The sequence below is a fragment of the Anopheles arabiensis genome, chromosome 2 (genome assembly GCF_016920715.1).
Source record: "Anopheles arabiensis isolate DONGOLA chromosome 2, AaraD3, whole genome shotgun sequence".
Taxonomy (NCBI): domain Eukaryota; kingdom Metazoa; phylum Arthropoda; class Insecta; order Diptera; family Culicidae; genus Anopheles; species Anopheles arabiensis.
The window spans coordinates 83408174-83431742 of NC_053517.1; the positions used below are offsets into that span (position 1 = coordinate 83408174).

Consider the following 23569-nt stretch of genomic DNA (forward strand, 5'->3'; position numbering starts at 1 on the left):
ATCTCGGGAACAGCCTGTAGTTCTGCTTCTTAATTGACAACATGGAGCAAACGTCTGCCAAACATTATTGTCTTTAAGAGGAAGGCATAGACACTAGTTGTTTTGAACGAATATCTGTTTCGACCCATAAAGCCTGATAACAGATTTGGTTGAACAGCACTTGTGCAATAACGATCAATTCAATTAGTTAACTTAATCATCAGTAATTTCTGTGTCGTATGTTCTCTTTTCCTGTAAATCGTGTTTTTTTTTTCTTCTGGGAAATGTTAACTATTCCGATGCTCCGATGATGATGAAAATGCTGATCGTTTGAGAGTGATTTTAATATTTGCTTTATTTTCCACTTGTACCGTCATCCACTAGTAACTGACAAAACATATTCGTTTTTGAATTACATGCATCCTAGAGCCGTAAACATACACATCATCCACAAAGGAGAAAATTGAATGGAATTTATCGTGTTTGTCATTCTAGATAGTCACCCAACATAGATTTGGGTTTGTTTTTTTTTTTGCGTTTACGTTTTTCGATTGAACATCACTAACATGAGCTGCATATCCTTGGCGAGGTTTCGGGTTTCGGATGCCTATTCTTACTTGCGCTCAACAGAAATAGCACACACAAAACGCACCGCAGTTAACACTTCCAGTACTGTTGTGGTATATAACAACATATTTGTAATTTGCATTCATCCATTTAAAATACATATTTTGGGTGAAAAACGCAATATTGAGCATGCCTGGATATTCGATTTACGCTGATGTTTGAGCGGAACGTAATCAAACGAAATAACTCACGAGCAGCATAGCCTTTGTAATGTATGGAAAAGTGAATTAAATTATTTTTAATCACATTTTTAAATTGCAATTGACGTATCCCGATTGGAGCGATTTAACAGGATACACGTTTCGTCCTTTCGTTCGTTTTTGTGCTACAATGTGAACAGTTTTTTGTTGAAACAGCTTCGAATTTTACCAGTTTACTGAGTAGGTACATAGATAAAGAGAAGGTAAGAGAAAAACACCAAAGAGGTTTTGTGGCCTTAAATGAAATTTAAATCCTATTGTAATAGCAAACGTTTGAAGTTAATTTACATTAGTGCCAACTAATGTTCCAAATGGTTTAATGGGAATTTATCATTATGCTACGATTATCGTAATCTCTCCAAGATGGCAAGAAATATGTTAAATATACGCCCTGAACTACCTATTGATGAACAAAACTGAATATTATCACACAACTCCAAACTTTGCTGAAGTTGAACATGCTATCTTTATTTGCGCTTTAAGGATGTACAAACCATTCAAATTGTTAAGGCAAAACAGGGCATTTTCTTTGCGCACGGGTAGAATTTTGAATGCAATTAGGTGCCGTCATAGCAATGATTGTGGTTAAATGAATTGTTTCACACCGTGCGACCAAAACCTGCTGCTACAATACATAGAATTCTAATCGTTGTGTAGAACATTGCTTTCGGAAACTGCACTTTAGTGCACAATTGTGCGGTTTGGTTGTGGTTGAACAACGCAGAGAAGTGGCATTTCACTGGAAACCAACTTTTCCAATTCCGCTACTATTGAAGTGAAATTTGAGATGAATTTTACAACATCTAACCTGCATACTGATTCCTATGTTTGTGCTTATGACGTGACAAAAATCTCCTCATTTCCTCTCTTTTGGTTACAAACAATCCAATTCCGCAACAGCTAATTTAGCATTTCCCGCTCTACTATGTTTTGTCGTTCCAGATCCAAACCTCCCTCCCGGTCACATTTGCGAAGTCAACCGGCACCCGTGCGCATTTGGCTTCCAGGGGCATTGAAACGGCGAGCAGCAGCGGAGCAACGGCAACCATAATAGCTCAAGCAATGTGCCAAGATTGCATCGGCGGAAGGATCTCATTGCGACCGCAGGACGCCCAAACGGTGACCGATCCTGTCGCTGGCCAGGGAGACTGAGGGCCATCGTAGCGAGGAAGCGAACAGAACAACAGCAGAGCGAAAGAGATAAAGAGGAGAAGGAAAAGAAGAGCATTTTAAAGTACACCAGACCAGACTAATCAGGGACGGAGGGACAGTCCCGTGCTTCATCAAGGCTCGATAAGTGCTCGTGGGCACCACCTGTTACGCCAGCTGACCGACTGTGGGTGGTGGAATCGATTTGCCTTCCCTCCCGGTTCGAGCGGTGTCCATTGCATCATCAATATGCACGTGATCGTTTTGAAGTACGTGCAGGTCCTGTGCATTACCATCTTCTTCTCGAACAACATCAACTGCGACAAGCTGCTGCTGCACAACGAGCAGGAGGACCAGGAGCTGTACCGGATCGGCGCTTGTACGGCCGCGTGCATGGCCGGAACGGAGCCGGGCGGGCCGATCGACCGTAACGCCACCGGTACAACCGTCCCCAGTGCGGAGGAGCTCAAGGTAAGGGTCCAGCTTGCAGAAACAGTCTTATGAAACACGTCCTTATTTATCGGCTGATTATTCTGTGTACTTTTTTTTTAATTTTATTTCTCTCTCTCTCTTCTTCTCTCCGTTTTACTCGCTGCAACTGCTGCTGGCGTGTCATTATCGGCATTGCTGCCTGTGTCCGCCAGACCATCGGCTACTGCTACAAGCGCTGCTCGGAGGACACACGCCCACTGTCCGCGTGGCGCCCGCTGGTACAGCGCCAGGATCCATCGCTACGCATTAATCTCATCTGCCGCGACAGCACCAATCTGATCATCGAGATCAAACCAACCGCCTTGGAGGCGGGCAGTGGCGTCGGTGGCAACCACCACCATCAGGACAGCAAACTCACACCGAAGCTTAGCGCACCCGGGGGAAATCAGAACCAATTAAATGCACTGCGGGACCGAAGCGCGTCGGCCGAATCGCTCGAATCGGCGGCACCGGCCCGCAGCAGGCGTGCAATCGGGGCGGACGGGCCACTTCCTGCCGGGCAGCTAACCGAACGCCAGAAAGCTTCCAGCGGCACGCGCACCAATCTGCTTCAGCCGACGGCCGGAAAAATCGATGGCCCAACACTGCACGGTTTGGGTGATGCAGCCGCTGATGAGGATGATGATGCAGACGACGTCGCGGTCAAGGTTCAGCCGGATCGGGAGCACTACCAGCGAGCGCTAGCGGCGGAACAGGACCGTACCCGGTCGCCGGTACCGATCTATCTGGTGAAGGTGCAGGACAGCGAACAGGAGCTCGGCGACCGAATAGTCTATATGGTGAGTGTAGTTAATTAATCCTGCATTGTAAACCTGCACACTGCACCTGCTGGACCGGTGCCCAAGCGATTGGCAGTTGCACGAGATTCCCCGCATACGGTGGGAAAACGTGTCCTGGTGGCTTGATGAGTCATTTAGTATGAATCGGATAGCGTGACCTACCTGTCTGTAGCTGTCGGAAGGTGATGCTGAACTGGGATGACATTTTAGCAAGATGCTTAACTTATGCATGAGCTGTAATGGATTCTGGGTTGCTACAAGTTCGCAAAGCAGGAAGGGGATGATGCAGCTTTATTCCACGTTGTGGCTATTTTCGGGATAATATTCCAATGTAAACAATGTATCAGCGCATCATATCGTGCAAGTTTAAACACGTGTAGTGGAGGGTGACACATATCGAACAATTAAATGAAGGCCGTTTTTTGTTCCATTTTTTCGAAAAAACGACCATCTTTGTCTGTGCAAAGGTGCAGTGAAGAAGTGGCAAAACATGTGAGGAAAGGTTAAAAACATCCTTTTTATTCGCATTATTATTTCAAATTGTAATCTTACGATTTACTATGAGTTTGTGGCATATGCATTGACATTGTGTTAAACGTTTGGTGAATCCATCCCGTTGCACACAGCCCACACAGGCCTTTTCATGAGCATGGTTCATAAGTGGGGTTTTTCCCAATAGCTATCAGCGCATTAGTCTTATTGAACTTCTGTATGATTACATTTCCCGATAGCTGCGTATGTTTTACTCGGAAATGCCTTGGCAAGGCCAATTCGTTAGTAGAATTACATTTCTAGGCAAGTGCTTTGAATCTAACTCGCGTTTGGATGTTACTTATGGGTTCAACAACGATTCAGGCCACTTAGGACAATCGTTAGGACACTTTGATGTAGGAAATGTGTCGACAATATCTTTGCAATACTGAGTGTGATAGAGTTCGTTCTACTAAACATCGCGCCAATCAGGTAAGGTGCGGTTGGTTTACTGTTGACTCTCATCAACACTAACCAAACTTAAAGATAGAAAAGTGTCTTTGAAATTTCTGAATTTCTCAATCTGGCTGCTCCGTACATGTACATACTTGCTGTTTTTCTTACTATTTATGAATTGATTATAAATAAACTTCTATCGAACTGAGCTGTAGGCTATATCTCTCTCAAGAACAGGCATTCTTCGGGCCTCATTACCACTGTACTATATGGTCTAGTCATGATGCACATTCCGGAGCGTACCTAGTAGCTTTGTTTCGTCCCTCAGTCAAAATAAGCCGAACTAAGTTCAAAATTCTGAACCTGATAGGTTCGTTCGGAACGGTCGGAACAGTCGGAACGCAATGCGAACCTATAGCTTCAGATCAGAGCAAAAGGAACGATCGTAACGGTCGAATAGACCGAATCTATTGGAACGAACAAAGACATTAATCAGAACGATCTGAACGGTTCCGGATAGCTCCGCTCCGGAACGATCAGTTAGCTCCGAAGTTTTCTGGAATCGATTATAGGTCCGGAATCCAGCACAGAAATTGGCTCCCGAATTGGTTCCGGAATCGGATCCGGAAACGGAATCGGCTTCGAAACCCAGTCGGTTTTGGCATTTTCATAAGAATAGGCGCTTGGACCTAAAGATGCTAAGTATTGATAGCCGCAAAGAATCAAAATTTACTTGTAAACGAGTCATTCTCATTGAGATTCCCGAACAGATTTCTCTTCTGAAACTTCTTATTTCAATGCAAGAACTGATTATCATTTCAGAGCTAATTCCATTTCTGGAGTCAATCCTGATTCCGTTACCGTAGCAAATTAAGATTCCCAGGTCGATTCTGATTCCGCAGCCAATTCCGATCCCGGAATCGATTTCGGAGCAGACACCGGAATCGGCTTCGAAATCAACTCCGGAATCGGCTCAGTAATCGACTCCGGAATCGGCTCCGAAATTGACTCCGAAATCGGAATCGTTTCCAGCATTGGAATCGGCTCCGGCATTGATTCGGAACATGGAATCGGAATAGGGTAGGTCCGATTACGAGGTCCCACCATTAAAATAACCAACCAGTTCCTGTTCGTTCCTCCTTCAAATGAACCGAGTGGCGTTCCGTTCTGTTTACAAATGGACCTGGTTCCATTCCGTTTCTAGTTCTCAACAGTAATAAAGTCATCGCACGCATTAAGATCATTTGATTTTTCATGTCCTGGTCACGTCGTGCTGTGTAAATTTACAGCAAACTCACTAATTTATTTAGTACACAATTCTTATAACAATTAAGTCAAAAGTGTTCTTCTTATCGCAAACATTCGCGAATTGGAGAAATCATCACGAAACAAAAGTGCTGCAAAACATTCCCAAAACAAACGAATTTCGGCTCGACCATACCGAGCTGTAAAACCAGGGTGCCAAAAACCAGTGCACAATTTAGTGCAGAATGGTATTTGCATTCTAAACTAGCGAAATAACTCACCCGAAGAATGTTTCAGTGCAAGCAATGTTTTGCTTTACTGCGGTTACCTTCCCGGAAAATGCACTTTTCGCTGCGGAATCTGCAAACACGTGCCACTGGATTGCTGCGTATTTGTGACAAAGCGGCACATGGTCTTCCGCTGAAGCGAAGCAAAATCGGTTCCGCTGGTGTATTTTTAAGGGAAAAATAAAACCAGGTGAAAGGGCTTACGTTGTGTGGAAAAATGCAGTTGCATTTAGTGAGTGTTTTTTTGTATTTACGGCAATGTTTTGAACATTTTTTGCGCGCGCACGCTCTCGCACTCTCTTTCTCTCTCTCTCTCTCGCATCGTCCCGAAAGCGTTTGACAGTTCCCCGAACAGTAGGTTTGACGTTTCTCGACGCGTTGTGTTTGTTTTGTGTTGTCAGCTGTTGCCCGAAAGCACCTAAACACACACACAGACGCTCGTTCGAATCATTCTCTTCACCCCCCAAAACAGGGTATTCGTTACTCACCCCCTCCAATCACTAAGGGGGGGACAATTTTTGGCGGGGCGTATTAATCGCAAATGCTGTTTCCATTGACCAATTTGCGTTGACCTTCGGCGTAGCGCGCAACCAGTTTCTCCCGACGCTTCGGAAGCGGCCGCAGTGCAAAACGCTGTGCTCTGTCTGGATGTGTGATGTGCAAAAGTGTTTTCCAGTGTGCCAGCAATAATGATTGAATATACGGACCGTTTCTTTCGCGGACTGGACCTGTGGTCACTAGGGGTGGACGAAGCGTTTCTGAACGTGTCCCATTCCGCAGCCACCAACGACGATTATTATCTCTACACACTCTCCGAGGAGTGCGATAAGGTAAAGTGGAGTCTGGCTCTGGCCCCATTTGCGCCTCTAATCTCTGACCCTGTTTTTGCAGTGTCCCTACACCAAGCTGCAACGATTTGCGGCCGCGAAACGGCACACCACGGTGAAGATAGATGCGGCGCGCCGCCTCGGGCTGCGGCTGCTCGACCGAGATGTGGGCCAATACTCCTTCGACAATGAGTAGGTTGAACGAAAATTGGCCGGCAATTTGTAGGAGCTATTTAACGGATGCCACTCTCTCTCTCTCTCTCTATCTATCACACTCATGCCAGCACCGTCCTGTGCCAAATTAACAGCGCACAATTGGGTGAATTTGGCGTTTACGATTTGAGTCTCCGACCGGACGGCAATGGCTGTACGCTGGAAACGGCCAAGGAACCGGTCAGCATATACCTTCGTAAGGAGACGGATGTTTGAGCAAGCTTTTTTCCCCTTCCTGCAAGCGATGGTTAAACGGCCATTTTACCCTTTGTTTTAGCATTCCTTACGATTGCACTGCTCGCGTGTGCCGCCTTTGGACTCGTGCGCTTGGCACGGTACGGCCTGCGTCGTTCCCGCGCGGCTGGCTTCCAGCAGCCGGCAGCCTCCGATACAGCGGCCGGTGATGACACCGCCCACAGCTCGAACGAAGAGAACGACCGCAAACCAACCCAAAGCGGGCCAGGTTCCGGCCAGGTTACGCCCAAGAAGCGGCTGCAAAGTTTGGACACGTTCCGCGGCATCGCGATCATGCTGATGATCTTCGTGAACAGTGGCGGCGGCCACTACTGGTGGATCGAGCACGCGACCTGGAACGGGCTGCACGTGGCCGATCTCGTCTTTCCCTGGTTTCTCTTCATCATGGGCGTGTGCGTGCCGATCTCGTTACGCGGCCAGCTCAACCGAAACGTGCCCAAGCGCACGATTCTGTCGAGCATAGCGGTTGTAAGTGATTGCTTGAAGCCCACTCCTCCCGCTGGAAGCTTGGTGTGTTGAATCGAACCTCTGCTTTGTTTGTAGCGCTCGGTAAAGCTGTTCATAATTGGCCTGTGTCTGAACTCGATGAACGGTCCCAGCATGGCCAATTTGCGCATCTTTGGCGTACTGCAGCGGTTTGGCATTGCGTACCTGGTCGTCTCGACCGTGCACCTGCTCTGCCACGAGCAGCAGGTACAGGTGCAGTCGCAAAACCGCTTGCTCCGTGCCAGCGAGGACATTGTGCGGCTAAAGAAGCAGTGGCTGGTCATCGGACTGCTAACGGTGCTCTATCTGGTGGTGATGTTTTTCGTACCCGCACCCGGCTGCCCAAGGTAAACGATGCACCGCGGAAGCATACCCAACCTTCTGTCTCACACTTTTCGATCCCTTTCCCCCTTCCCCCCATGTAGCGCTTACTTCGGACCGGGTGGGAAGCATCTGTACAATGCGTTTCCGAACTGTACCGGCGGCATCACGGGGTACATCGATCGTGCCCTGCTCGGAATAGCGCATCTCTACCAGCACCCGACGGCCCGGTACGTGTACGACGGTATGCCCTTCGATCCGGAAGGTCCGTTCGGCTGCCTACCCACGATACTGCAGGTGTTTCTCGGCCTGCAGTGTGGCTGCACGATTCTCGCGTACACCGAGCACCGTCAGCGGATGGTACGCTTCGCCTGTTGGTCGCTGGTGCTCGGTTTGGCGGCCGGCGCACTGTGCGGGTTCACCAAGAACGACGGGTGGATCCCGATCAACAAGAACCTGTGGTCCCTGTCGTACGTGCTGGCGACGGCTTCGCTCGCCCATGCGCTGCTGCTGCTCTGCTACTACGCGATCGATGTGAAGCGCGCCTGGCACGGTCGACCGTTCGTGTATGCGGGGATGAATGCGATCGTACTGTACGTGGGCCACACCGTCTTTCACAAGATGCTACCGTGGCACTGGCGCATCGGCACGATGAACACACACTTCGTGCTGACGCTCGAGGCACTGTGGAACACGGTGCTGTGGAATCTGATAGCGCTCTACCTGTACAAGCGAAAGATATTCTACAATCTTTAAGCTCCAACCGTCGTGCGATCGTGCACTTTGTTGTTCTCTCTCTATTTTGAAAGTGTTTTCGTGTGAATAAACGTGTCGCAATACACACACATTCCAGTTCCAATATTGCTGTGTTGCTGTGTTTCTATACAAAAATCTAATCACTACATTTATTGACTGCCTTCATAAATAGTGCATTTTCGGTGTAAACTTACACTCTTCCGTGGGGAGGATGGGATGCACAGAATAATTTACATCGTTTCCTAGTAATTTGACAATTTGCTTTCCTTTACACCAACCGGTAAATGATTCAAAAGTTGTAGAATTTTGTATAAAATTTGTTATAAATTACGGTCATTGGATCTTTTTTAGTTTTTTTTTCTCCAAAACGTAAACATACGTTCCTTGTTGTGGTGTACATTTTGTCAAAAAATAACTTAAATCTGCGCTCATTTACGTGCTTAGGTGTGTAAAAAAGGCAAAAATACTGAGATTTCTATATATTGCTTCATGCTGAGCGGCTGACTACTACCCAGACTTCTCCCACACATTGGTGCGAAACTCGTTTTTCCAAAGCTGCCTTAAGTTGTGCTTTCCGCCTCCTCACTCTATCACTATCTGAAGCGGTTTTTTTTTAAAGATTGCAACCCTTCCGGTGCACGCTTTGAGCATTCGGGTCACCTTTAAACGCTGTCCGTGCAATGTGAACACATTGCTGCTGCTGTCCTACACTCTACCCTATCTAAAACTAAAGTGTCTCCCGATGCTCGAGGAGAACCTGAGAAGGCAAGAGCTGCCCCGAACTGCCCTAAGAAATGTTACAATCCCAGCACGCCAGCGACCAGTACAGACAGGTGACGGCCTTCTCGTACGGTTCCTTCTGTTCCTCGCCATCCCCCCCATCCACCTGATCCCGGTGCGCCAGGGCCGGTGATCTTCGCTGTCGCGATCGTTGCCGTTGGTTCTTGCGCCGGCGAACAGCGGCAGCACTTGGATTGGGATTGGAGCCCGCCTTCTGCTGCTGATGCTGCTTCTGATCCTCTTCCTGCACCTCATCATCGAACACGTTCGGTTCTTCCTCATCGTGCCGCACATCGACCGCGCTGTCGGCTTGATCGATCGAATCGATGTCCTCGGCGCTACGGCGATCCTTCTGACTGCTACGCCGACGACTGCGCCGGCGGTGCTGCTCACCGATCGCGAGCGTTGACGCGTTGTGCAGGTTGTTTTCCTCCGCCGACCGATTGTCGTTGTTGGAGGAAAGCAACGACGAGGAGGAGTGTGCGTTCGAGCAGTTCCGATCCTGTTCCTCCTCGTCGTCCTCGTCGATCAGGGTGAGCGTCTCGAACTGGTTGCTCGTGCCGATCTCCTTTTCCTGCTGGAAGGACGCGGAAAGAAGGTGTTCATTAGGACTCGTTTAAGAAAATAAAATCCATTTTAAGAGCGAAGTGCAGTCACTCCTTACCTTGTGGTTGGCAACGTCCCCATTTAAATTGTTCAGCTCTATCGTGCCCACCACTATCTGCGGCGTGCCGGGTTGCTGCTGCCCTCCCTTACCGGTACTGGTCGATGGGCAGGGTTCGTTCGATAGCTGCTGATCAAGCTGCTGCTGCCCTTCAACGGTCGGCGGTTCGTTGGCTTTGACCATCGCGGCCATCGCGCTGCCAGTGGCCGCCGTCGTCACGATGCTCGCCACGTCCAGGTTGTTCTCGTGCAGATCTCTGAAAAAGAAATTGCTACAACAATCGTCGGAACTGTAGGGTCGCGCGTAAAGAAGCGGGACGACACGCGAAAACTCGCACGCACGCGGTCTGTTTCTATTTGGATGCTTCCCCGCCACACACACACAGACCTTGGCAATCCGGTGCTAGATTTTGACCCAAACCGATAGCAAGGTACAATGACAAGTTCCATCTTTAACGGCTTCCAAACAAACCAAAAAAAGGCTTCACACGAGCAATGTAACAATTGCGAACGATTGAATCCGTTCACGTCCACTGTAACACTGCTCATCCTCGCGAAGGTAAACCACTGCCCTCGGAGTGGTTATATCACAGGGGACATGGCCACACACACATACTCGCACGGCCACCCTTACTCGGAAACCGTAAGCGGATGTGTGAAACGGGGGAAGCGTACGTTTTGCTGCCTTCTTCGTACATCCGAGCATTAATGTCATCGTGCCCTGGTTGCCCTGCTTTTTTGCTGCCCTTTGCGAAAAATGGCAACACACGGGCATGTGTGTGTGTGTGTGTGTGAAAGCCGGTGAGGATCGGATGTTTCGCATAGCCGTTTCCTTTGCTCTTTTCTCCTTTGTTTTGTCTGGAGTTGTGGAGTGGCCAACAACGTTGGTGGCGCAAAGAAGAGAGCGAGAGAGAGCGAGCGAGAGCACTACGACACGACTTCAAGGTTTTGTCCCCATCCATCGACATCCATCATGTGGATTAAGGGGTGGAATTCGGGGGTACGGTGGACAAACACATAGCAAGGTACGCGGCAAGCGGCAGCATCTCTCGCGGCTAACGCGCATGGTGCAATCAATTTCGCCAACGGTCCTCCCTCGATGGATTATAACATTTAATATAATTATGTTTCTGTTTTGTTTCACTTTCAACCCCAACCCCATCTGCACTTCAAATCCGGATTAAAATTAATAGAAAAACAATTAAAAAAAAAAACAATCTAAAACATAATTTGCGCTCATATATCCATTGGAAAAGCTCACCGTGTTGGGCTACGTACGCGCGCGCAAGGGTAAATGCACGGTCGGCCATTCCGCCACTGTATCAATTTGAGCAAAGGGTCGACATAACGCAGCAGTTTATGTGGTGCTTCTCCCATCGACAATGGGTGATTTTGGTTCTTCTTTTTTGCATACACCCCTTTACGCTCATCACACCCCCCTGTCCTGGCAAGTGTGTGTGTGTGTTGGAGGGTAACGGGCCATCGTCATTGCCCAAAAAATGAAAACTGGTTTACGAGCTAGCTGTTGCTGTTTGAATAATCATCGTTTCGCTACAAATCCACCCAGGGGACGCAGAACCACTCTGCGTTAGAGCAAGATTGTGCGAGTGTGTTGAATTTTGCAACTCCACACGAAGAGTATTCACTTTTCCTATGATTGTTTTAATGTCTATTTTGCAATTAAGGTATCAGTCTATAATCAGTTCTGCCACTTAAATTTTAGACGCATTTCATTCTTTCAATTCGGTAATGTTTGGCTGGGAAACAGAGAACTACACCACCATGTGCTCAATATAAGCAAATACTGTTGTGTAAATGAAGAAGGCTGCTTTTTTCATGCTGTACATTCAAAATGGGACACCTATATTTACCTAGACACCTAGGTAATACCTATTGGCTCTTGTATTTTCAGATTATATCTGGCACTAGGTAGAACGACCGTGTCTGAACGAGCTCGGTTGACACGGTATCAATCCAAACGAGTTTGAATTAAAGTGGATGTGTAAAGTTTCCAATAAAAACCAATGCCAAGGTGACACTATTACGGACCATTTTCATTTTCAATTTTGAGTTAGTTTTGCAATCCCAACCTGACTCCTCCGGACTCATCCGTAGTCGTTTGAACTCATTTGGCTATCGTCCAGAGTCGTCCGGAGTTGTCTAAAGTCGTCCGTAGTTGTTCGAACTCATCCAGGTTTTAGATGGAGTCGTCCGGTAATGCTCCAAGTCGTTCGGATTCTTCTTGGAGTTGGTTGGATTTATTCTGGAGCTGTCGAAATTCCATTCAAATCCAACCGAAGTGGTCCGAATTCATCCAGAGTCACTTCAGCACTGTCCGGAGTCATCCCGGCGTCAAGCAGTCTCGCTTGGAATTGCGGAATACGGGTTTAATTCTGCATTAGATTCAGTTTATTACAGCTTTCAGGATTCGTCTGGACTCGTTTGGAGTCATCTGGAGTCGTCCAGTGTCAACCGAAGTCACTCGGACTCGCCTGATTTCTTCCGGAATTTTGTAGAAGATGTCGGAAGATGTCGGAGTTAATTCTTCGCTCCAGACGAAACATCTCTATTAGGTACAAGAAACGTACCGTCGCCCAGACTTGCCCGACTTCGTCCAGAATTTTGTAGAAGATGTCGGAAGATGTCGGAGTTAATTCTTCGCTCCAGACGAAACATCTCTATTAGGTACAAGAAACGTACCGTCACCCAGACTCGCCTGACTTCGTCCGGAATTTTGGAGAAGATGTCGGTAGATGTCAGAGTTAATTCTTCACTCCAGACGAAACATCACTTTTAGGTACAAGAACCGCACATGCTAGTATACTCGTAATCTTCACTATCTACCATCTAGCGGCGAAAATCCGAAACACTCTACTAGAAGTATCATACGCCTGTGCCTATCTAACAAGTTCCGTAAATTTGCCGTATTTTTCAATCGAAACGGACGACAGAAGATATGTATTTCATAGGACCAAGTGTTTTGCATACATTTCGTCCTATTCCACCTCACGAAACGACTTTGTATTTGAGTTACGCCACGATCATTTTGCTCTTCATGCTACAATTTAACCCAATGTTCTCGCTTGTTTTAATTTCGGTACATCACATTGTGTATCATTTCAGTTCTTTTTCCCCCCTGTGCCGGCACGTACAATGTAAACAAAACCCGTTCTCGCGCACTGTTTAAGTATCGTTAGCACTTTCCTCTTCATCGCTAAAAACAAGTAAAGGGGGACTGTTCCTGTCGCTAGTTTTGGAGGCACGGGAGCATCATAACAGAGTGTGTCTGTTCTGTGCCACCTTCATATCGTGATCGATATGGATGTGACAGGCACACGTAACCCCCTGCCATTTAACCCTCGTCCCCCGTACCTCAACCCCGTTTGGGGCAGTGTTACCACAGAAAGCGAATTGTAATTAACACTGGCATCATGTTTCTGCTCTCGTTTTTATCATACCGAGGCTGCGGTATGTAATTGTGCTCGTAAGTGTGCTGTTATCATAGCACAACCCCGCCAAGAGAGCTACAGCAACAGCAACGGGTGTTGTTTGTATTTCAAATCCATCACACCACCCTGCCCGCAGCAGCAGTAAATTGTTTTTTAAGTGCCTTTATTCCCGTCGCTCCCTATTCCGAAAAAAAAAACAGAAAAAATGAACATTCCAAACTGGATTGATAGGTGCAACAGACCCGTGGATACACTTGTAAATCGATTGTAAATTGATAATGCGTACAACACAGCGATGATGGTGGTGCTGCATAGGAGCACCGTCTACACACATCACATACCGTAACACGACCCGCACCCGCTGTATCGGTTCCTGCTTTCGGGCTTTCTGCTGTTTGATCATCATCATCATGGTGGAAAACAACAAAACAAAAACACTATCATCGAAATTGAAACGTCCTCCTGGCCACCTTCAACACACAATCCACCATCCGAGCGGCGTTCCCGAGATCTTCCCCCAAAACGCGCGCCACACTGTTACTCTGGCGAACGAACTGCCGCTGCCTAGTGCAACGGGGGGGTCACCTTTGGCCCCAAGTGCCGACAAAAATTAGCGTAACGGCAGCAACGGCGGCAGCAGCACACGACTCGCGGACGCCATCGATCAACTCGCGCGGTAACTCGAACGAGACTGGCGATAAATCGCGCGTAAATCGCAAACGCAAGGAACGACACACACGAGCACATAGAATCCAATGGGGTGGTGGTGGTGGTGGCGGGCCACTGTTAGACGACACTGGCTGCCACCCGCACACTGCATGAGGAGACACACACTGCAAGGTGTGTTTGATAGGTTGATGTGTTGTCTCCAGCGGAACGGTGTGACAAGAAGGGCCTCCGCCCCTGTGTGACAAGGGGCGAGGGCGGCGAGCGCGTGGTGCACGACACACCAACACACTGTAGCGGTAGCTCGCACACCTCCCCCTTGCTGTTCCAAATGCGAAATGCGGGCGGAGAGTCAAGTGCAATGTAGAGGGGGGGGAAAATGGAGCATAAAAGCGATGCCTGTTTTCGTGTGCTGCACCGGAATGTGATATCATGTCACGGGTGAGCATGTGGAAATTGGAATCGGACTCTCCTCCCGTCGAACCTGTCGTTCCGTGATGTCAATCGTGTGTCGCTCGTTGAGGGTAAAGCATACTTTTTTGCTGTACTTGTTCTGTGTTGGTCTCTTTCTCTCTCTTTGTTATGCCTTATCGCGTGCCATATGTAGAGTCATGGCAGCAGCTGTGGACCTGGGGACATTCCGTTCGAATGTCTCGTTTTGCGCTTGAACGTAAAGGGAAAGATGGCTGGCTGGCTGGCCCGGGGAAGTTTGCCATATAAACAAATCATAAACAAATGTTCTCTGCCTCTACCCCTGCGGGTACCTTGATGTGAAGAGAAGAGGCTCCAGATTTCGGCGAGCGCGCGCGCGTGCCGAGCGTGCTGGAGGAATCCGTGTGTTGAAATGGCTGGGAATAAACACGTCTCCCAAAAACTCACCAACTATTTTTATGGGATTTGCCGTTGGTTATCCTCTTATTTGATTAAGGTTGGGCAAGGGGAATTGGCTTACGAGATCATCCCTGTTCCGAGAAACGTATCTCGAAAAGGTAACAAGTGCTCTGTGAAATACCCTTTTCCAGTCTTACATTCTGCTTGGTTACTCGTAAGCATTTGATTAAATTATAATGTGGGAAAGTACAGACTCTGCTCTCAAGATACGGCAACGAGTATGCTGATTTGGAGACATCCGCGCATCTAGAATATGCACGTAAAATAAACATCTAAGAGGTTCTAAGTTCAACATAAAATATTTACGATTTGTGGACTGAGAGTCAGTTTAGATTTTCGGTTTAGAACTTATTGATCTGTTCCAGTAATGATGTATCTCAAACCTTGTTTAATCAGTTCGCTAATCAATAATGTAATAAAAAAGTAGTTGGAAAATACAAGATGTCACTGCAGCTTTCGGTACCTCCAATGAAACCATCTTTCGCAGTGAAATTTTCATTAAAAATGTAACTGTGTACATATAGTCGTGTGACAGTGTAGACGTGTACATGTGTAGTCTAAAATAAGTTTAACATGTCATGTCTTCAGGCATAAGATACTTGACATGGTGTAATCTGTGTCTGTAGTGGCGTTTAATCTGTTGGTTTGAAGATACCCATACGTCTCCTACACGTGGAGTTAAATCTGGGGTTTTCAACAATACCAATTAAACGGCGTTTCTTATCTTCAAAAAAGTCGATTTAGTATTGATATGTAAATACAGAGGATCGCATTTTTTTTATCGCAATAAGATTAAAGTCTCCCGGACAACCCATGAAGTGCAACTTAAACATTAACGGGAGTGAATGAGATCCTTCCAAAGTTCCTCTAGGTTACACAACGTCGGGAATCACCTTGCTATTTATGTTTTTCATAGTACCTTCACTGTTTTTAGTACCTTAATTTGCGTGTGCACATTTTTGGATACCGCTTAACAATAATTGTGGCAGTAATCTAAAGCCATCAGCTGGAATCAAAATTGTCCCCAATTTCGGAGTTATTTTGGTAGTAGAACGCGATCTATGGCTTACGTAAAAGTCTTCGGAGCGCAATAACCACGTAACTCGAAAGTGGACTGTATAAAACATTATGTTCTTAAAATGTTTAAGCTCTTTATATTACCACGGCGGTCCCGTCAACTCGAACGACTCAATAACATGCCTGCCATGGGTTCAAGCCCAAAATGGACCGTCCCCCCGTAGCAAGGATTGACTATCCGGCTACTTGGTAATAAATTAAGTCTCGAAAGCCTGTATAGGCCGGCATGTCCGCGTAGTACATTACGCCAAATAGAAGAAGATATTATGAGAAACTATATCTCATGACAGTGCGTCATGTTAAAAATAGTTCATAATTTCATATCTTTCAAATTTCAAAATCGCCCAAAATATTACTGCAGCATAAATCATTTTTATCATTCATCTCGTGTGTCCTACTACTCCTCAATTTGTTTTCTCCATGTTTAAGCCGTTATTTACTTTGTTCTTGTATTTCAATCCCGTTGCAATAGAACCACGCGTGGTCTGTTGAATTTAAAAGTAAAAAAAAAAGATCAAACATCACACATTGATTGACTAACAAGCCAGCCTTTCGTCACTATCAATACCAATCGAGCGATGCAGATGGCGTTAATAATCTCATGCTTTCCCGGAACACTGAAACCGATTTAAATTACCAGCTCATGCAAAATGATTGCAATACTGTTTCTCCTACTTCCACCCATCCGAGGCTACCACGTCTCTCTCCCCCCTTGAACGAATCCAACCTCATGTTGCTCGGGCACTGCGGTACAGGTTATGATAATGTACCAATCTGCACGAGAGCTTTTGGCAACAGACGAACAAACAAAACAACAACAAAAAACCGGCGAAAGGCAACCGAATAGTTATCCTCTCCTCTCTGCAGCATCACGATGGTGGTTTGGAATTTTGCTTTATCAAAACCATGATTTTGGTTGGTTTGTTTTTTTCGCAATTTTGGAGAACCTTACCTCATACAGCAAAAACAGAAGAAAAAAAACTTACGCATTTATAATTTTGCTATGATTCATCGTGCCGCCAAGCGTCCACGATTCGTTCTTGCGCGGCTGCATCCCGTACGTCTGCGGCAGCCCATTCTTCGTCGTGCTGTACGAACCCTTGCGGTTGTGCTTTTTGCGCCCCGGTATCCACAGTATGCGCAGATTGCTGGTCTTCTTCGGCTTGCTCTTGGTCGCACCGGACGACGACATTGCAGTGCTGTTGTTAGGGGAAGGAAAGGATACAAGATTTTAGTACGTGGAGGGTGAGGAGCTTTGCATCATCCCTTCGAGCGCGTTGCTATGGTAACACACAGGAAGGCCCTGTATGATGCTGCATGATGAACCTTGGAACGGGAACGGGCGCCGCCATGCTACGCTCCGGTAGATTTGCCAATTATGATGTGGCAAAACGGCGGTGACGTTTTAGCGTTTTTAACGTGAAACACGCAGTATATTTAACACGCCCAGCTTAATTACCTTTTCTGAAAGGGGAAGGTTTGGGGAGTCGTCGTTCTCGAAGGCTAGCGAGACGGCAGATTCCGTCACATCTCGTTCGGGGAAGAATGTGGTCGCTTCGAATGCCACAACACTGTAGTCACACTTGCAGACTGGAAACGTTCCAACACGAAGCTAACCTGTTATCAAAGGCACACACTTTGGCAACTATCAAACCGGAACCGTGAACCTGCTGCTGCACTATACCGCACCCGAGCAACTGACACACTTTCCTTTGCACACAAGACAAGACTCATTCGATACCCGTTCCGCGGTATACAGTTCGACGGAGGTTCACGGAGACAGCCTTCAGCCGAACAGCTAAATTTGTCCCAAACGCTGGCGTGCCCGACTGTGTAACATCGCGCGTGCCACGGTCGCCAACTCACAGTGAATCACGGGACGCAACGGGAAGCGCAGCTTCCATTCGCCAGCACCGCGATTTCTTTTCTCAATTCACGGGCTGTTTCTTTCTGTCAACGCACGCACACAGGCACACACACGCGCGGCTCGTTGTTTTGTGTGTTGCTTTGTGGTGATTTCTCGCGAAGCACCCCTTCGCTGGAACGTCAAACAAAACACTGAAGCGCAGCGCCGTCGCTGCCAGCACGCACACCACCAAGCAACCAAGGGTTGGCTGGCGGTGAAGCGTTTGCCACCACGAACGCACCAACACACCCGCGTTGTTGCGGTGGTGCCGCGTTGCGAAGCGTTTACATTACGTTACCCCTGACAACGGCGCGCTGCGCGAAGAATGTGCCCCACGTGTTCGGTTCCATTTACTTCGACTCGGAATTGGAATTTCTGATCGATTGATTCACGATCGCACTTGGAAGCTGTATTTTTAAAGGAATTTGTGTGCGTGTGTGTGTGTGTTTTGTTTTTTTAATTGTTCCTCTTTTCCCCCTCCTTTCCTGGCAGAGCAATGCATCGCTGGTGAAGATCGAGAACCTTGCGCCGAACAGGCGGTACAACGTGACGGCCACCTTGCTGACGTCCGAGTACGAGTACTACTACGTCGAGAAGCACCAGTACCGGACGCTGCCGCACGACTACATGCCCGGCATCGTTACCGACATCATGGTCGAGCGGTTCGAGACGAACGCGCGGGACAGCCGGCTGGTCGATGCCGTCATCTCCTGGACGCCAGCGAAAGGTAGGTATAGCTGGGCCCACTCCCGATGCCGTCACCCGAATTTCGCTTTTCATGGGTTTCCCTCCTTCGATTTGTAGACCGTACCTGCCACTACGAGATCGTCTGCCATGCCAGCTATTCGCCCGATTTTCTGCTCAAACCGATCGACGTGCAGCAGGTAAGACACGGGGAGGGTGCTCCAGCTTGGCTAGAAGACCATTTGTAACACAAACTACTGCTTTAATTTTACCCTTAAACCAGCCGGAAGTGCTGTACAAGTACACGATCAAAGCTTTGAAGCTGAGCGCTAATTATATGATTGCGGTCCGGTCGAAGAACACGCAGAACGCGATGCGCGAAAGCCAACTGCACTGGCAGTCGTTCCACACGCCGAGCTGTACCAACCATACGAATGGTACACAGGTTTGCGGTAAGCATCAAAAGTTCGCAACAAACAGCCTGCACAGCTGACCGAAAACCTTAAAACATGCTTCTCACCTTCGAAATATTGATTTTCTCTCTAGCGCCCGAACCGATCACGAATGTGCGGGTGACGCAGGTCCCACTGTACGGGGACCACTATCAGCTCAACATCAGCTGGGACCGGCCCACGATCGCGCCCGACTCGTACGTGGTGAAGGTGTTCGATCTGCACAATCCCGAAACGGAAGAGCCGGGCAATTCTGTGACGAAAAATCTAACCGGGGTAGGGTAGTGAAGTGCCTCACTGGTTGGAGTTGGAGATATTCAACCAATGCTCTGCTCCTATTTTTCTGTTTGCAGGATGCCGTCGGAGTGTTGATAGAATCGTTCGAAATGTTTGGACCACACTTTGAGGTGCTGGTGGCCGCCTACTCCAGGGTGGGCGTGTCGTCGGAAAATACCATCAAAGCGCTTCAAATTGGGCGCGTTAGCTCGGAATCCTGGATACGGACCAAACTGGTCTTTATCATACTGACGCCGGTGCTGATGATCGGGCTGTTGAAGATATCCATCTCCCTCATCTGTCGGCGGCGGGCAAAGCTGAAGCGGTACGAGGAACGGTGCGAGTACTTTAAGGTTTGTGTGTTCATCGTACGTTGGGTGAAATTCAAAGCAGTATCCTCAAAAGGGTGCCTCATTCATACAATCCTTTATACAGGAACTGGAACAAAAGGCACCGGTCGATCCGAGCACGGAGTTTGAGCCGACGTCCAAGCAGATGCAGGATCTGCTTGCCACCAGCCACCCGTTCTCGCCCGACCTGATTGCCCCGATCAACGACGAGCTGGAGATCGAGATGGAGCACATCAAGCTGCACGACATGCTGGGCGAGGGTGCATTCGGGCTGGTGCGCAAGGGCGTACTGCAGCGGTCCGGTGACGATGGCGAACCGGCCCAACCGGTAGCGGTAAAGATGCTGAAAGGTAAATTCGTTGGGCAATTCTTTATTCTGGCCTTTATGGTGAACGTCTACAGAGCCTAAAAAGCCAAAGGGTTTTGCGGGATGTAGCGGTTCCTCCATTTTTCTTCTCTCAACGTTTCTTTCTGAGCATCTTCCGCTCAAACTCGGCTAAGAGGAATATTCGTCCAATTTGTGCAGTACCCATGTCAGACGTATGTGTGATCTGGTACTGTAAAGACTCGATATAGCGGTATAGATTATAGGTTCTTTGAAATGAACTGCTTCCTCAAGCTATAGAATGACCGATTGGAAGCCAGCATCTTTGCGCGCAATTCAATTTTTATGCTGCTGTCTGTGCTGACCTTTGACCCGAGATAGATGAATTCTGGGACGACTTCAAAAGAACATTCTCCTATTCGTACGTCCCCTCTACGTAGGCCTTTATTTGATAGTATTTAGTCCCTTTGGAGTTTGGAGACCCCTGTTTTAGACAATTCTTGATGTGTTTATTGACTTACAAGTAAGGCATCGAAAATGAAAGGTACAGTAGAACAATTTTCTTTCTGTTTTAAATATGTCCGGACTGATCCGGACTGAACCGGACTGATCCGGATTGATTCGGACTGATCCGGATTCGGAGTCAATGAGTCGTGAGTTTTTCCCATGCAGTCGGATCAACCCGACTCCGGAAAAAATGGTATTTATCCATCACTGTTCGATCTCTTGAGAGGCTTCTGCTATATAGGAGATCCGCAGATCAATGATGTCTATATCATCAACGTATGCCAGGATCTAGGTTGACTTGTTGAAGAAGATTCCCAAAGTCTCCGCCTTGAAGCATTGGATGGTCCTCTCTAGCACCAAATTGAATAAGAGACAGGCAAGACCTGACCCCGACCCCGAGGCAAGAGTTTCCAGCATTCAATGTTAGAGACAAGTCAATCCTAAAGGATAACGATCAATACAGTTGTTGCAGTCCAACCAGGCTTCCTGCTTGTATAGGGGGTAGATGATGCCAAGATCACAATCGTAAGCCATCGACTCATTATCCCAAGGTTTTGAAGTCATATTTTCAAATATTTAGTTTTTATTGATTGATTGTTTTTCTCTCATTCTCTCTCTCTCTCTCGCTCTCTCTCTTCCTCTCTCTCCCTCTCTCTTTCTCTCTCTCTCTCTTTCTTTTTTTCTTTCTTACTCTTTATCTCTACCCCCCTGCCAAGAATGTCCACGGGTGGAAGACATCCTCGAGTTTCGGCGCGAGATGGAGGTCATGAAGTCGGTCGGCACCCATCCCCACATCGTCGGCATAGTCGGCCACTGTACGAAGAATGTGCGCAAGATGATGCTGCTGACCGAGTACTGCGGCCGTGGTAATTTGCTCAACTATTTGCGCCTCCAGTGGCAACGACTACTGCGCAAGAACCGTACCACCGGCACGCGGTCGATTGGTGGCACCTCTGGCACAAACATCACAGCCACACTACCATCACCGCCACCACCGCCACCACCACCACCGACCAGGTCGTTGGAGATGGCCGAACACGAATGCTTAACGCCTTCGCTCGATAACAACAAAATGCCCGAGAACGTGTTCAACTTTGACACCTCGTTCGTTAACGATAAGAAATCGCTGACGTACAAAAACATCTCCGACCACCGGCAGACACTGCTGGGGGTAGCGTTCGGGCTGGCCGGTGGCAGTGATGGCAGTAGTGCCTCCCGATCGCCCCAAATCATCGAAAACAAGCTGTACCCACTGTTCAGCGACGAAAGCGACGGTGACGAGACGGCCCAACTGACGCACTGCACTAATGCATGCAAAAATGCGGTAGAAATTGTCGAAGGAACGTGGGAGGTGGGTGAGGACGTGAAGGGAAGTGTGCGGATTAAGCCGTGCAGCTGCCACGGCGCGCCCGTCGATTCGACCCTAACGAACAATACGGTCGAGAATCGGTGGTATCAGAGCTGCTCGCCACAGTCGGAGGAGGAAGAGGATCCGCTACCGAACAGTGGCCAGCTGTTGGAATTTTCCCGCCAAATTGCACTCGGCATGGTAAGTGGGATTTAACGGAGGTTTAACGATTAATACCGAATGGTTTGTGCCCTCCCTTTATCCGTGTGTAGGAATTTCTCGCCCGCAACAAGGTGGTGCATCGTGATCTGGCCGCCCGGAATGTGCTGGTGTGTGATAGTAATACGGTTAAGATAGCCGATTTCGGGTAAGTTGGCGTAATATGCAGTCTGTGTGAACTACATTTTTAACCTGCCCCGTCCATGCCACGTTTACCATTCCGAACAGACTGAGCCGCGATATTTACCAGGAAAATCTGTACCGTAAAACGAGCAACGGCAAGCTGCCGATCAAGTGGCTCGCGCTCGAATCGATGACACACCAGGTCTACACGTCCCAGAGCGATGTGTGGTCGTACGGGATCCTGCTGTACGAGATCTGCACCCTCGGGGGCAGCCCGTACCCGGCAATATCGACCAACCGGTTGCTCCGCTACCTCGAGAGCGGTTACCGCATGGAGCGGCCGAAAAGCTGCAGCGAGCTGCTGTGAGAAAACTGCACTGCAACGACACAGCCACTATGAATTGTACCAAATTAAATCCCTTCCTTGTTCTTCTTCACTCTCTACACACACACACACACATAGGTACGATTTAATGTATTCCTGCTGGAATTTGCATCCCGGCGAGCGGCCCACGTTCAGCAAGATTGTGCACACGGTCGAGCAGCTGCAGGCAAGGGACACCGCAAACGATCCGGTCGTAATTGACCTGAGCGCGATTGTTGATAGCCATTGGTAGGTTGCACGTGCGCACTCACCCCCCTCCCCCGAGGGGGTGTGATGGCAAATGGGATGGATTTCCAAGAATTTGGCCACTGTTGAAAGCTCGATTGATAATGAAGCGAACGTAATCGTATCATTACGATTGAATAATTTCTTCGATTTACCGATATACCATACGCCTCCCCTAGAAGCACATCTGCAACGAAGATGAAAAGTGTAATTAATCTCTTTCCGGTTGTTCTCACTCTTTTCCCTTTCTCTCTCTCTCTCTTTCTCTCTCTCTCTCTCTCTCTTTCTCTCACTATTTTTTACAGTACAAAAAATACTACCGAGGAAAATTCATACTTAAAACCGGTGGAGTATTAGACCTGATGCACCGGACGGGGCAGTGTAAAACAGAGACGAACGTGGATTTGCATCCGGATGGACACTGTAATGTGACGACAACAACAACGAAACATGTGGAGCACACATCCAATCCCACATGTGCACACGTGACGCGCGGTTGGTACGATTTTTACCTCCCCTTCCGCCAACCGAGGACGCACACAGCGAAGGAGGAGAGTGGGTGGACAAGATACAGAGAGAGAGAGAGAACCGTTCGCGGAACCGTATATTTTAAAACAGATTGTATAGGATTATATTGTTCTTTTTCTCTGACGCTCTTTTTGGATGAAATATATTTTTAAACAAAAACTGTAATGCCACG

The 23569-nt window shown here is 47.9% G+C and overlaps 3 protein-coding genes across 20 annotated transcripts in view; 2 read left to right on the forward strand and 1 right to left on the reverse strand.

Annotated features, from left to right (window-relative positions):
* Nucleotides 1–23562, forward strand: part of LOC120896515 (tyrosine-protein kinase receptor torso) — a 36335-nt gene extending 12773 nt beyond the window's left edge. For all 14 annotated transcript variants that reach the window (XM_040300720.1, XM_040300744.1, XM_040300772.1 and 11 more), the window contains 13 exons: nt 1749–2426; nt 2600–3226; nt 18468–18702; nt 18780–18859; nt 18943–19111; nt 19206–19387; nt 19465–19740; nt 19823–20087; nt 21286–22118; nt 22190–22284; nt 22365–22622; nt 22723–22872; nt 23175–23562. In XM_040300720.1, the coding sequence (XP_040156654.1) occupies nt 2205–2426; nt 2600–3226; nt 18468–18702; nt 18780–18859; nt 18943–19111; nt 19206–19387; nt 19465–19740; nt 19823–20087; nt 21286–22118; nt 22190–22284; nt 22365–22622; nt 22723–22872; nt 23175–23226 (3444 nt within the window). In that variant the 5' untranslated portion in view covers nt 1749–2204 and the 3' untranslated portion in view covers nt 23227–23562. The remainder of the gene's footprint in view (nt 1–1748; nt 2427–2599; nt 3227–18467; nt 18703–18779; nt 18860–18942; nt 19112–19205; nt 19388–19464; nt 19741–19822; nt 20088–21285; nt 22119–22189; nt 22285–22364; nt 22623–22722; nt 22873–23174) is intronic.
* On the forward strand, nt 6096–8648 carry LOC120896592 (heparan-alpha-glucosaminide N-acetyltransferase). The gene is made up of 6 exons (XM_040300815.1): nt 6096–6515; nt 6577–6704; nt 6797–6921; nt 7003–7448; nt 7524–7813; nt 7892–8648. The coding sequence occupies exons 1-6, from the start codon at nt 6375–6377 to the stop codon at nt 8541–8543; spliced, it is 1782 nt and encodes a 593-aa protein (XP_040156749.1). The 5' UTR covers nt 6096–6374; the 3' UTR covers nt 8544–8648.
* LOC120896598 (heat shock protein DDB_G0288861) lies at nt 8635–18170 on the reverse strand. 5 transcript variants are annotated; one of them, XM_040300840.1, is made up of 4 exons: nt 17529–18170; nt 17056–17268; nt 9988–10243; nt 8635–9897 (listed from the first exon to the last, which is right to left on the reverse strand). In XM_040300840.1, exons 2-4 carry the CDS (start codon nt 17259–17261, stop codon nt 9331–9333), a joined length of 1029 nt encoding a protein of 342 aa, XP_040156774.1. In that variant the 5' UTR covers nt 17262–17268; nt 17529–18170; the 3' UTR covers nt 8635–9330. The 5 variants fall into 5 exon arrangements, with proteins under 5 accessions (XP_040156774.1, XP_040156763.1, XP_040156796.1 ...); XM_040300829.1 differs by having other exon boundaries at nt 8635–9900; nt 17529–18136; XM_040300862.1 differs by lacking the exons at nt 17056–17268; nt 17529–18170 and adding an exon at nt 13777–14298 and having other exon boundaries at nt 8635–9900.
* Nucleotides 23563–23569: the final 7 nt, after the last annotated feature.